This window comes from Squalius cephalus, assembly GCF_949319135.1.
Source record: "Squalius cephalus genome assembly, chromosome: 17".
Taxonomy (NCBI): Eukaryota; Metazoa; Chordata; class Actinopteri; order Cypriniformes; family Leuciscidae; genus Squalius; species Squalius cephalus.
In genome coordinates this window covers 35,503,403-35,516,698 of record NC_137138.1, presented here as the reverse complement: position 1 = coordinate 35,516,698, position 13,296 = coordinate 35,503,403, and the positions used below count along the sequence as shown (strand labels likewise).

At 40.1% G+C, this 13,296-nt stretch overlaps 1 protein-coding gene across 2 annotated transcripts in view; it reads left to right on the top strand.

Moving 5' to 3' along the window:
- Positions 1-13,296, top strand: part of fstl4 (follistatin-like 4) — a 233,319-nt gene that overhangs the window by 87,789 nt on the left and 132,234 nt on the right. For both annotated transcript variants that reach the window (XM_079847136.1, XM_079847135.1), the window contains exon 4: positions 4,242-4,469. In XM_079847136.1, coding sequence (XP_079703262.1) covers positions 4,242-4,469 — 228 coding nt within the window. The remainder of the gene's footprint in view (positions 1-4,241; positions 4,470-13,296) is intronic.

Sequence of the window (13,296 nt, the reverse complement as noted above, 5' to 3'; positions counted from 1 at the left end):
AACGCATTAGCGGCTTGGCAGAGTTGGAGAGCTTTCGCTGGAACCTTTAAGACTCATGTTTCACCATTGTCTCGCTGCCCACATTGAATGGATTACAAATCAACTCTTTAGCTTCTTAAGTAAATCACAGCGGAGTGCGGTTGGGAATTGTCAGAGAGCACATGCCACGATTGCAAAGAGGATGACATCTCTGCAGAATTACTAAGAGTGCTGTGAAAGGAGCATTTGTGTTCTGGACCAGATTGTTCAGCGTGGAGCAGAGAAAGAGTTTAGAAAGACAAGAGATGGCCGGACAGCAGGCGTCCGAAGAAGAGCAGATCATTTCCACAGAAGCAGAGCTCAGCTATAAGCGCCTAATCTTCAATGCTCAGGGAATACAAATGATCTGGTAATCGTCTGCAACCTTGACACGGAGGAGGAAGGTCACGGTGTTGCTGTTGCTTTATGAAGGTGCAGTATATAATTTGTAAGCCAAACGACATGGGCTGGGCTCCTGAGGGGCTGCACATATTTATATTGCCCTGTTGATCAGATTTTATTATATCTAGCCATGGCAAACATCACTATTACTGCTAGTCATACTCAATCAAAGAGTATTAAAGGTCCCGTATTATGCAAAATTCACTTTTGCATGCTGTTTGGACATAAATGTGTGTTGGCAGTGTGTGTACACAACCAGCCAATAGTGATAAAAATCCACTCACTCCTTTATTAATCCCCATAAATCATCAGCAGTGTCTCCCAACGACCTGTTTTCAGAATGCTGTTTTAGTGACGTCACTAAGCACAGGCCCCGCCCACGAGCCACAGGCCCCGCCCACGAGTGTTGACAGACACTGCCGTTCTAACATAGCCCCGCCCTGATCGAGTTCACAGCTGCTGCACTGATGAGAATGTCTCCCAAGCGTTGTAGGTGTTGTGTGGCTGGATGTATTAATCCACATAGCTCTCTCTATTTACTCCCGAAATCTGAGGCAGCCGCTGAAGACGAGGTGGAATTATTTTGTTTTTAAAGAAAATGCTCCCTCAACTCTACCGAAATTCGTTTATGTACTTGCGCACTTCTTATAACTTACTGTGTTTACTCAGCTCTTACGGTGATTTTCTGAAGTAAAACTGACGCTTCATCTTTTGTGTGATGTACAATAAACTTTATTAAACTCATCAGTATATGTTTGACCTGGTCCGAAACAGCAGACTTGTAGGCTATTAATAGTGGATACATACAAGCAGATGACAAATACGTTATAACCGTAATTAAACTACTGAACTATACCTGTTTCATCTCTATACAGCACTCTGACTCTGTAGGCATTATTGTCCGACTCGAAATGAACACCGTTACTGAGAGTTTCTGATATTATCATCATTGCGTGAGATGAATTTGTCCTGACAGACTGAGCGCGAGCTCATGAAGCTCCGCCCCCTGGGTCGTCCAGCAGCAGCTCATTTGCATTTAAAGGGCACACACTAAAACAGAGCATTTTTCTGAGCCCCAAAAAATGACAATTTAAACATGCTGTAAAAAATGATCTGTGGGGTATTTTGGGCTGAAACTTCACATACACACTCTGGGGACATCAGAGACTTATTTTACATCTTGTGAAAAGGGGCATAATACGGGACCTTTAAAGGCCTGAAGTGCCTTGGATCGCGCAGCTTTGTTTGATGCGTTGACGTAATTTCCCCTGAAACAGGAAGCTAAGGCGGGACATATTGATTGGCTCCTACCCCTTTTCAAATAGCCAATAGCATTTAGTTTACCTGTGTTTACAATGGTCATTTGTTAATGACACAACAAGTTATTGATGTTTGCAGAGCAATATTTGTCCACAGAGATAAAAATGAGTTATTTTTGTCAGTTACAGCTCTTTAGATCTAGCATTCTTCCTGCTTTAAATCAGACACAGAGCGTGGTAAGATACATTTATTTGATTTGATTATGTATTTATTTGATTGATTATTTGATTTATTTGAGTGAAGGTGTGAAAGAGAGAGATTGAGTGTGTGTGTGTGTGTGTGTGTGTGTGTGTGAATTACCTGCGTCTGTGCAGTATCTCTCTACAAGTAGTAAAGCTGTGAGATAAGTACTTCAAAAACAGCGATGTTACCCTCTTGTTGCTGAGTTATACAGTATAATGTAGTGAAGCTATTTTTTTATTTTTTTTATCAAAGTCGCAAGGCAGTGTTGAAAACTCATTTCTGTGCTCCTGAATGTTTCTGTGTGCGTGTGCAACTACCTGTGCATTAAACGGTTTTAATGCACACCTTCCAGACAATCAGAATCAAGTATTCAGACAGACCATGGTATTAAACAGTGTATATGACAGTCAAGGTTGGGTATCATTAAAAAAAAAAAAAAAAAAAAAAATCGGCAGCCTAAACGAACTTTTGCCAGTGGTTTTAATAAAAATACCACAGCAAAAACAGCTAATTTAAATTTCAAACATTATTAAAGACAAGTAAACAGTCAATAATTAAATAAGAACAAGTAAACAAACTTGCAATAACACAAATATATACACATAAATATAAATGAACAAAGTTCAGGTAAAGAAATTGAAATCAAATGTAATCAAATGTAAAATAACACTGCATAGCATTGACGCATAGTCTTTTTATAGATTAATTTTATATAAAATATAGATTAATCCTTATTAAAGTTATTAAGTGAAGAGCAGTGAGTGATTTTCTCTTTGTCTTTTGTGTGATTAGCATTAATGACAGACAGCATCAGGAATATTAGGCTGCTGTCTCTTTAATAGCGAATGCACTGATCCAATATACTGATCCACTTTATTTTCTTCCTCAACTGTTTACCTTCACGTAAGACCAAATTGATTGTGTTTATGAGGATATTTCATCATCATTTTGTGTGTATTTGTCCATTAAAGCACAAGCAGCGAAGGAGAACTCAATTCTGTATTTGTGCACTATTGTGTCTGTTTTGCGTCTTCTTGGGTTTGAATGGTTTACAATTCACATTAAAACACATTAAAATACCCAGACAGGAATCATGCATGTGTGTCTTATCGAATCTACGGATCTTGGAAATATGGAACCGGCTCTAAAATGGGACCTGTTCTCGGTGCCCAACCCTAAACGCAGTATATTTATTTTTGCTGGAAAAGTGTTGTTATATGACATAATCATGTAGTAACGTCCATGATTATTGAGTTATGCTGCGGTCTACACTGAAAGTTCTCATCTGTACACAGTTTAGTTTAATGCTTCGGTGCTGCATAATCTCTAGCTTTGCCTCATGGTGAGCGCCGTCATACGGCCAGCTTTAACTGTGTGCGGTGAACAGAGCGGCCAGCGGCGATCCGGGTTTGATGCCACTCCAGCGGTCTCAGTCAGCGGTCCAGAATTAATTGGGAATCATTTCCTACCTACCAGCTGTCGCCCGAAGAAAGTACTAAAACTGGCATGGATGATGCACAGGCTGAGATTCGTGCGCGTGACCCCAGCAGGAGTTTTCCCCGACTGCGTTCCTGCGGCTCTGGAGAGAGTGATCCAGACTCCTGCAGCTTTCCCTGCGCCAACTCAGGGAATCCACGGGGAGTGGGGTTTTAGACTTGGCTGGAGAAACTTTAACATATTCTCTGGGATAGTGTGGACCGCAGTGCGTCCAAAATGCTTTACAAACATGCTGTTCTGTCGTTGTTGTGCTATGCTCATAGCAGAGCGAATATAAACTCATTTTACTTTCATAATGTGAGATCAAAACAGGAAAAAAGATCAATCTGCAGTTGACTGAATGGTGAAAATTGTCTTTGTATGACAGGTGGATGAAAAATAAAGAGAGATTGGTTACACTTTACTATAAGGTTCATTAGTTAACATTAGTTAATGTATGAACTAACAATGAGTGTACATTTGTTACAATATTTATTCATCTTTGTTAATGTTAGTTAATAAAAATACAGCTTTTCATTGTTTTCAATGTTAGTTCACGGTGCATTAACTAATGTTAACAAAGACAACCTTTGATTTTAATAATGTATTAGTAAATGTTGAAATTAAAATGAACTAAGATGAATAAATGCAGAAGTATTGTTCATTCATAGTTCATATTAACTAAGGTAGTTAACGAATGAACCTTATTGTAAAGTGTTACCAAGTATTGTTCATATTAACTTGTTCATGTTACCGAGGGATTGATGGTGTCAGAAAAGAAATGCTGATGAATTGTGCACAAAACGATGTTGATCTTAACTTTGAGCGCTCTCTCTCTCCAGATGAGGGTCCGTGCAGGAGGACGTACTGTGGCCGGGGTCGGGAGTGTGTGGTCAGGAATGTGACGGGCCGGGTCGAGTGTGTGTGCCAGGAAAGGTGCCACACTTCGTTTGTTCCCGTGTGTGGCTCGGATGGACGTTTCTATGAGAACCACTGCGAGCTGTACCGCACCGCGTGCCTGCAGCGGAGGAGGATCTACGTGGTGCACAGCAAAGACTGCTTCTTCAGAGGTGAGCGGCACGATCCTCACTGTAGTGCTGGAGATACACCGGTGAATAACATGCTGTTCACATGGCGGTCAATTCCTCTGCTATTTTTCAGTGGATCATTTTAAAAGAGATGTTCAAATTTAGCTTTATCAACAGCATCTGTGATTTACCTACATTTATGGAAAAATTAAACTGTTGAAACCACACGTGCGTTAAAATCTTATTCTCTGGGTGGTCTTATAAATGTGTTAAGATTCAATTTTATACTTGGATATTTAATCCTAAAGTGCCCCAAGTTATGCTTTTTCAGAGATTGTCTGCAAAGTTTCAAAGATCAAAGTGCAGATAAATAAAGCTATTGTCTCCCAAAGGAAGAAGTGATTGTGAACTGCTGAAACGAGTCGGTAATTCAGTCTCACTTCCTGCTGAACCTGCGTAGGTTTGTGACAAATTTGCATAATGCCCGCTATAGAGCTGCATGATTAATCGTTAATATATCACAATCTCGATTCAAACACTCACATGATGCCAATAACAACGATTCGCTTGTGTTTATTAAACCTTTGACAAGTATGATCATGACGAACATTTAAACGCGTTGGCAAAAAGAGAGCATTCGTCATAAGTAACAGCTCCACAAACAGTCATTATCATTAGTAGCAGCTCTAATGCTAGTATCATCTTCATCTCTCATCTCTCTGCCCTCAAACACTGTAGTTATAGCTGAGGCATGAAATAGTTTGGTTTGTGTTGTCGAAATGTCGAGAAGACGCTGTTTTTTGCTGCCAAAGCAAATTGTTCGTATCACTGTGTATCAAGATCCAGAGCTGAAATTCAGATATGCTAATGAGTGTTGGTAAGTGGACCAATCACAACAGACTGAGCCATCTGGCCAATCAGAGCAGAGTAGACCAATCACAACAGACTGGGTCATCTGACCAATCAGAGCAGAGTAGACCAATCACAACAGACTGGGCCATCTGACCAATCAGAGCAGCGTAGACCAATCACAACAGACTGGGTCATCTGACCAATCAGAGCAGAGTAGACCAATCACAACCATAGACTGTAAAAAAAGATGGATGACGCCCCTTCGCTCTCTTCCATTGATGAGAACTGAAGCCGCCAGTGTCCTAATATGGCGCTGACATATTGGACCTTGAGTCTGCGCAGTGGCGATCTCTGGACCAGACCTGCGCAGTCGTGAGCAGGAAGTAAAGCCGCGAAATCAACGCTCCGCCCTCACTCTCCTCAGGGAAAGTGCATTCTGCACAATTTTTAAAAAATTGATTGCAGTACGACAAGAGGCTTGTTAAAATAAAGTAAATACAATCTCCTCAGTCCTCCGAAGATCCCGAAATAAATGTCCGTTGGTGCTTCAGTGACTACTTCGCTCGGAGAACCTGTCAATCACAGCTGTCAATCATGACGTTACACCACCGCATCACGTAACTAACTAAAAACCAACTTATTTTTGAAACAGACACTTGAACTTACATCAGCGTGATAAAAACGACAGCAAATGAAAGAAACCACCTTTGGAAAAAAGAAATTTGAAGTGTAATTTAATTGTTTAGTTGGTCTCACATCTCGTTGAATAACACGGGGAGGCGGGGCTTATGACCTATACTAGGACCAGTCACCGGGGGGAGATCGAGACGTTTTGGCTTCACTTTTCAGGGCTTGTGCGGCACGCTTGATCACAACAGACTGGGCCATCTGACCAATCAGAGCAGAGTTGGCTTTCAGAAATGAGGGATTTACTGAAACTGAATGAGAAAAAAACTGGTGCTGCAATGTGTATCATAAGAAATTTTAATTGCTGACCTTGGAAGCATGTAAACCTATCGTAAGGAATCTTTAAGATAGCATAATAGGGGCACTTTAAATACATGGTATACACAGAAAAAGTCATAAAACATGCATCATATCTCAAGCTGTGAGGTTCGTGTCCATAAATAATGCAGATATGCGTATGAACATGCCCTGCTGAAAAATCCAGAATAAGGTATGTTTGGCATGCTGGGACCAGCGTGGGGAGCGGGAGTCTGGTGGAGCTGCTATCCAGCTCAGTTTGAGAACAGCCAGACCAGCACTACACCAGCTCAAACCAGCAGAAACCAGGAGTTCAAGCTGGTTATTCAGCAGGGCAGCTGGAGGATTTCAAAGCAAAAACATCTAATCCAGCATGACTTGTTTTCTGCGAATCTTGACTGTCATGTGATCATCTCCAGACTGCACATAAGATGTGACATGTATCCATAAGCTGTAGTTTGTGATCTGTTGTGGCACTGTGAGGGGAATATTCCTCGTCATAAGACGGTCAAGGTTTATGGTCTCTAAATAAATGAAGGTCATTCTAAAGCACTTGACAATGTTCCACCTCATAAATAATAATAAAGCACTGTGCCTTTGTGCACAGCTGAGGCGTGCGGTCTGATGAGATCCAGCAGTTTGAGCTGTAAAGTATTTCACATCAAGAAGGGAAAGAATAACCTCAACAAACAGCACAAGGAGATGCAGCTTTAATCCAATTTACTGAGGGCAGGGAGAACAGGAGACGCTCACGTAAGCAACGTCACTTTGAATGTCACGGTGGACTCGCGAATTAATTCCAGCATGTGTAACCTGAAGGAAAGAGACTTAGGTGTGTGTGTGTGTGTGTGTGTGTGTCTGTGTGTGGATGAGTTTACACTTTATGCCATGTGTCAGGGGTTCTGCTGCATGGTTTTAGGGTGAGTTTTAATCCTGAAGGGTTTTAGAAGAACTTTATGGAATGATATCTTTAGTTTTCTGTTTTAATTGTTATATTTCGAAGCTATAACATGACTGTGGATTGCAAAATGATTGTGAATGAGCTGTGAAATGATTGTGAGTTGCAGCTTGTGAAGGAATGAGAAATGTTTGAGTTCATATGCAGATCTCTGACCTTTGATTGCAGACGTTAATATCTTGGGAAATCTGAGCTAGAGGTTTTCTGGGGTCTGTACCCGACCCGAATCACTTCTTACCCAGACCCGACATACATACATTCATTTTCAAAAATTTACAGAGAAGAAGGCCAATAGTAACGCTGTCATTTCAAATGTATTTGTTTTAAATGATAAAAAATTGTTAAACACCTGAAACGAATAGTGGAAAGTTGTCGTATTTTGACATAATTCAGGTATTATCAGGTCCATTCGGTAAAAGCACATCATTTAAAAATGACCGAAACCCAAGGCTACTAATATCAGACTATCAGAGGGTCTTCGGATCCGAGTGGACCCATGAAGACCTCTAACCTGAGCACGGTTTGGGATATAAAAGAGACTGGGGTCTTTCTTAAGGAGAAACATCTGAGATTCTCCATTTGCTCATTTGGACATTGCTTGCTCATAGCTCTTCTTGGAGACACAGTTAAACTTTATTTCCAGAGTCCACATTAGACATTCTACTAACAATAAGTAACTTTACTACATGTTAACTTACTCTCAACGATTTGTAACTACATGTCAACTAACTCATTCGAGTATTAGACCGCATTTACACCGCAGGTCTTGATGCCCAATTCCGATTTGTTTGCTATATCCTTTTGTATTTTTTATTTTTTTATTTTTTTTGATGACCAGCTTACATCTTCTTTAAAAGTGACCCATGTACGATATCTATGGAAGCTTGTTTCCGCTACATTTCCACTATACACTAGGCCAAACAACCCAAGGTAGACGTACTGACCCGGAAAAGCTTAGACCGGAAAAGATTTGCAATGGACACAAACGAAATGATAATACAAGCTCTTTCTTTCCGCACCAGGTCCACAAAACATTAGGTTGAGCCTCGTCCTTGACTGCGTCGTTGAAAAGAGTCATGTGATCACAGTTGGCTTCCACCTGAGTCGATGTCATTCGCCACCGTCGCATCTTCAATGACGGATGAATCGCATTGACAGGAATATCCGAACTGTCCGCTTACGTGGCAGACACAAATGCACGTATCAGATTTATTTCCACATGTGAATGAGGCCTGAAACCGATCTGAGAATATCTGAATCCACATGCTTTTTTCCTGCTTTCCCGTTCGTGCGTCATATCCGATCTGTGCCACATGAGGAAAAAATTGGAATTGGGTCCCTTAAACCATGTAATATAAAAGGCTTTTAAAGTAAGCTGACAAGAAGTTGCAAAGTTAATTATAGTTAGTAAAATGACTAAAGTTAACAATCGTAAAGTGTAACTGGACAGACAATAAAGATATTAAAGAGATCTAATTTTTGGTTTCTTCTTTCCTGAGGAAACTGCTGTTGTTTAGTCAGTTGGGGATTGTCGGCTATGAAGCACCAGGTCTCGACCGCATTGCAGTCCTACATCACGTCACCATGATCATTAGAGTCATTTGAAAGAGCCGTACAGCCAACAACAGCAAACAGACAAACCGAAGAAAGCACAGAAACACTGACCAAACAAATGCATATGATACATATTGACCAGCTTACAATTTCAAGCTTTAAGGCCCTTGCACAATGAGTCCGAAATTTTCTCAGGTTAAAACATCAATTTGACCTCACGTTGTGTCAATCACGTTTACACACTCTCATCTGTAGCAAGCATTTTTAGAGGTTTTTTGACAATTCAGAGCCACCGTACAAAATCCAGAACTGTTCAGGATCAATTGTTTCTTGGAAATCGGTGGTCTTGTTTTTAATAATGTGTCTCCAGTATCGCTAGCAGAGCATCAAACTGAGCCTCTGTCATCCTGAGGAAAACTCTGAATCATCGGGATAATCCCGTATCGAACTCTCCTTCTTCTCTACGCAATCTCAGGATTGAATGATAGACCCAATATTTCCTCTTTTTCACCCTCATTTTAAAGGTCCCATATTGTCAAAACTGAAATTCCCTGGCTTTTTTCATGATAGCAGAGGTCTAGGGGCGATGAAACTACCATATAAGTTTCAAAACAGTCGATCCACAGACAAATGCACACAGCCTGCATAAAGTGCCTTTTCACGAGCCATTGTGAGTTATGTATAAATGTGATGTCAGAACTACTTCAGTCCCACCCCCACCAATGGTGGGTCACTCAGAAAACAACAGGCCAATCAGAAGAGAGGCTCATGAATATTAAGTAGGCAAAAATCAACCTGTTCTTGGCAGAGCTTCTGAGAAAGGAGCTGTAAAAATATATTGAGATGGTTTTTGGTACTTATACCGCAAATATATAATCTTAAAGGGGTGGTATAATGCCCTTTTCAACAAGATGTAAAATAAGTCTCTGATGTCCCCAGAGTGTGTGTGTGAAGTTTTAGCTCAAAATACCCCACAGATATTTTTATATAGCATGTTAAAATTGTCACTTTTTGAGGGTGAGCAAAAACGCACGTTTATTGTCTGTTCCTTTAAATGCAAATGAGCTGCTGCTCCCGGCACAGAGGGCGGAGCTTCAAGAGCTTGTGTCCTGAAACTTTCAGAAACTTTTAGCCTTTTATGTTCAAACTGGAGTCAGACAATGACGGAGAGACTCAAGTAGAAGTGACAACATGTAGAATGAAACAGGACATTTCTGAACGGTTAATTGATGAATTTATGAAGCTGATGTGTAGTTATCTTCTAGTCATTGATTAGCATATTCTGTCTTGATAATCTATAAAATCGTGTTCAGGGGGCGGGGTTTATGTAAATTCTAGTGTTGGTGATGTCACTAACCCGGGAGGAATGTGGTGTAGTCTCTACCAGCCGTTTGTTGTAGTCCTTAAAAAGCGATTTCTGTAAAAGCAAATATCTCCCTTTGCTGTGAACTTTGAGCGTTGTAACTTTGCAGATGTTGTTTATGCTCAAACAGCAACATTACACACTAACTAAAGTTAGAAAAGTATAATCATAATCAACCACCCCTTTAAGGACATCAAAACCTAAAATAAAACTTCAGAAAGGTGTACAATATGGGACCTTTAAGAAGAGAGAGGACAGCAAAATCATCCTCACTGCTTGTAGACTCCATTTTGTATTGTTTAGCGAATTGTTTCACAACTGATTAATAATACGCATCGGACTCAGTGTGCGAGGTTTCTGTGCGTGACACATTTTTAGAATGACGAATACAAAAAAACGCATACGAAAATTTCAGACTCAGTGTGCAAGGACCTTTAATATACTGTAATCGGCCACACACACACAGTTCAGCCCTTTATAAAGGAAATTATTAAAGAAATAAAAGAGTTTAATCATCTGTCGGTCTCGCACAGTCGTCTACGAACAGGGCATCTCTTTGTTCATGCCTGTCATTGAACTGAAAGACGCCTCCTCGGGTCACTGTTCAACTCATCTTTGATCCCAACACTCTCTCTTACAACATACATGAAGCAGCATCAACACACACTGCTGTGGAGAGGCATCTCTCTTCTCTGTGGGCCGCCGGAGCGCCACAACAAAGCGTACGAGTGTTTGACTGATGCCCGGCGCACAGCGGGACGCCCGCCGTCAACACAGCGAAAGGTGTACAGATGAATCTGTGCTGGGTCGAGGGACGCTGGGAGGCGTTTTCATCGCATCAGTGACAGAACTAATGATCGCTCACAGTCGTGGAGATGTGTAGTCACGTGTATTCACAATATAAATGATTTCACAGTGCTGAGACAGAACTGTATACTCAGATGAACCTCATGAAATCCTGTCGGGGGCATTTCCAGCTGATCCCAAAATTAAAATAAAAATATAAAATATTTTAAAAAATATATGTGATTGATTAGCTCAGGTTAGGTGTAATTCATGCCGCCTTCACGTGCCGTCGGAAATGTCCTACTTCCCACTTCTGAAGTCGTAATTACGGATTTGTCAAGTCCAACCGGTTTGTTGTTGGAAAGAATAAGGAATAATGGAGGACGGCACGTTCATACTTGACTGTGTCTTGGGGAAATGTTATTTAGACCAACAGAAAGAAGAAATACGTATGCGGTATCTAATACATGCAAGTAAATGATGATAAGTGCAATGTTGCACCGTGAGATTTATTTATTTATTTAATTATTTTGTAAATATCAGTCGAAATAATAAATAAATAAAAAACAACCAATTGAATTTTTCTGCATATTTTTTTTTCTTATCTGTAAAATCAATATATTAATTATAATGCTATAACGGTATTTCCCTTTAATAATTAATGTATTTTTATTTAATTTCTTTATGGTTCAATAATACACACATTTATTTTTTGACTACAGAATACAGTTTTTGACATTCTTACAAATCAGATCTCAAGTTAGAGGACATTTATTTAATCCACAATCCATCTCTATAAACCTGAGAAAGTCAGCGCATTACTCACACCGGCAGACTCTAACCGGTATATGGAGATATTAATTCACTCATTCTATATATGCTTATAGATATTACCATTACTGATATTCACAAGTATGACAGATGGGCTGGAAAAGTCACGTCTCTGAAACATGATCATATTTGAATGTTAATCTGTACAGGAATCCATACTTCTATTCACACGTGCATTCATATTTATTCATTGCTTATTTGTTTTTATTAATATTGTTTAGTACAACCAGTCAGCCAGACAGACATGATTTTGCTATTATTAATCACAGAAATTAACACGTCCTAATATAAATGCACCATTTCAACATTTTTGTGATTCGGATGTAATGTGACTTTCTCTGAAGACTTTCAGTAAGATCCATCGTTGAAGAATCCACTAGCTAGTCTCGACTGTTTCCCGTATTGCCGCAAATTGGTTGTTGGTTAATGATGTCACACATGTGGAGGAGTAATAACTTATGTACTGTAAATGAATCTGTTTGAGATTGAATTAATGCGAGATGTTTTACTATAAATTACAGACTGTCATCTGAGGACTATTTCTCATCTTTCTCAGTTATTTTGCTTTATTTCCAGATTCAATCATAGACTCGTTCTCACACACTAGAGCTCGTTCACACACACACGCTCTTCAACAACTACGCTTTAAATCTCTTGACGAACTAACAGAGGTAAATGACATTTGCATGTATTCTGAATTAAAGACACAGGTTGTCCTGAATGTCAGCTTGATTATTTTGCTCAAGATCAGGATTTATTGAGTCCACATGTCATGAAAACTAGAAACTCTTCTTCTAACCACAGCTCGAGATCTGTCACACACACACACACACAACTCTGAGATGCTGTTTGCGAATGTTCGCTGGAACGATGGTTTGGGGAAACACAGACTCGTTGAACTATGATGAACATAGTTGGCTGACAATGCTTCTGGATGTTACAAGACTGTAGCAAAGATTATGTAACGGTCATCTAATCACAGATCAGGCTTAAATGCACATGTAAAAGAAGCTGAAATGAATACGTGCTGCTTTAATGTGCAGGTCTTGTTGAAAACACTAACTGAAAGCAACAGCGATGTGTTGGATCTGATGCGGTATAGGCCTAATGCATCATATCTGAGCCTCTCGCGTCTGAGAGTGATGTTTATGAGGCGAGGGATTGTGCAGGAACAGGGGACGTTTATAAGTAGAACATGGCATCCATTTCAAATAGCAAATACTTTAATGTGATGAATCTCTCGGGAGCAATAAAGTTAATGAAGTGTCCACGTGACCTGACGGACTGAAGAAGCCTGTTTATCACCATCGGGAAAGAAGGATTTATACCAAAAGCAGAGCATGCACTGCACCTGGATACTCCTAAACTCTGTCATATTTGCTGAGGTGACACGTGATGTTTGATGTCCGTGTTAATGTCTTTCAGCGTCGTCGTACGGGGAACACACCCCAGTTCCTGTTGCATTAATGCCTGTGTTTCAACCCACTGTATGGACATTGACAACCTTGACTTCTCATTATCATTATCATTTTTTTTTTTTT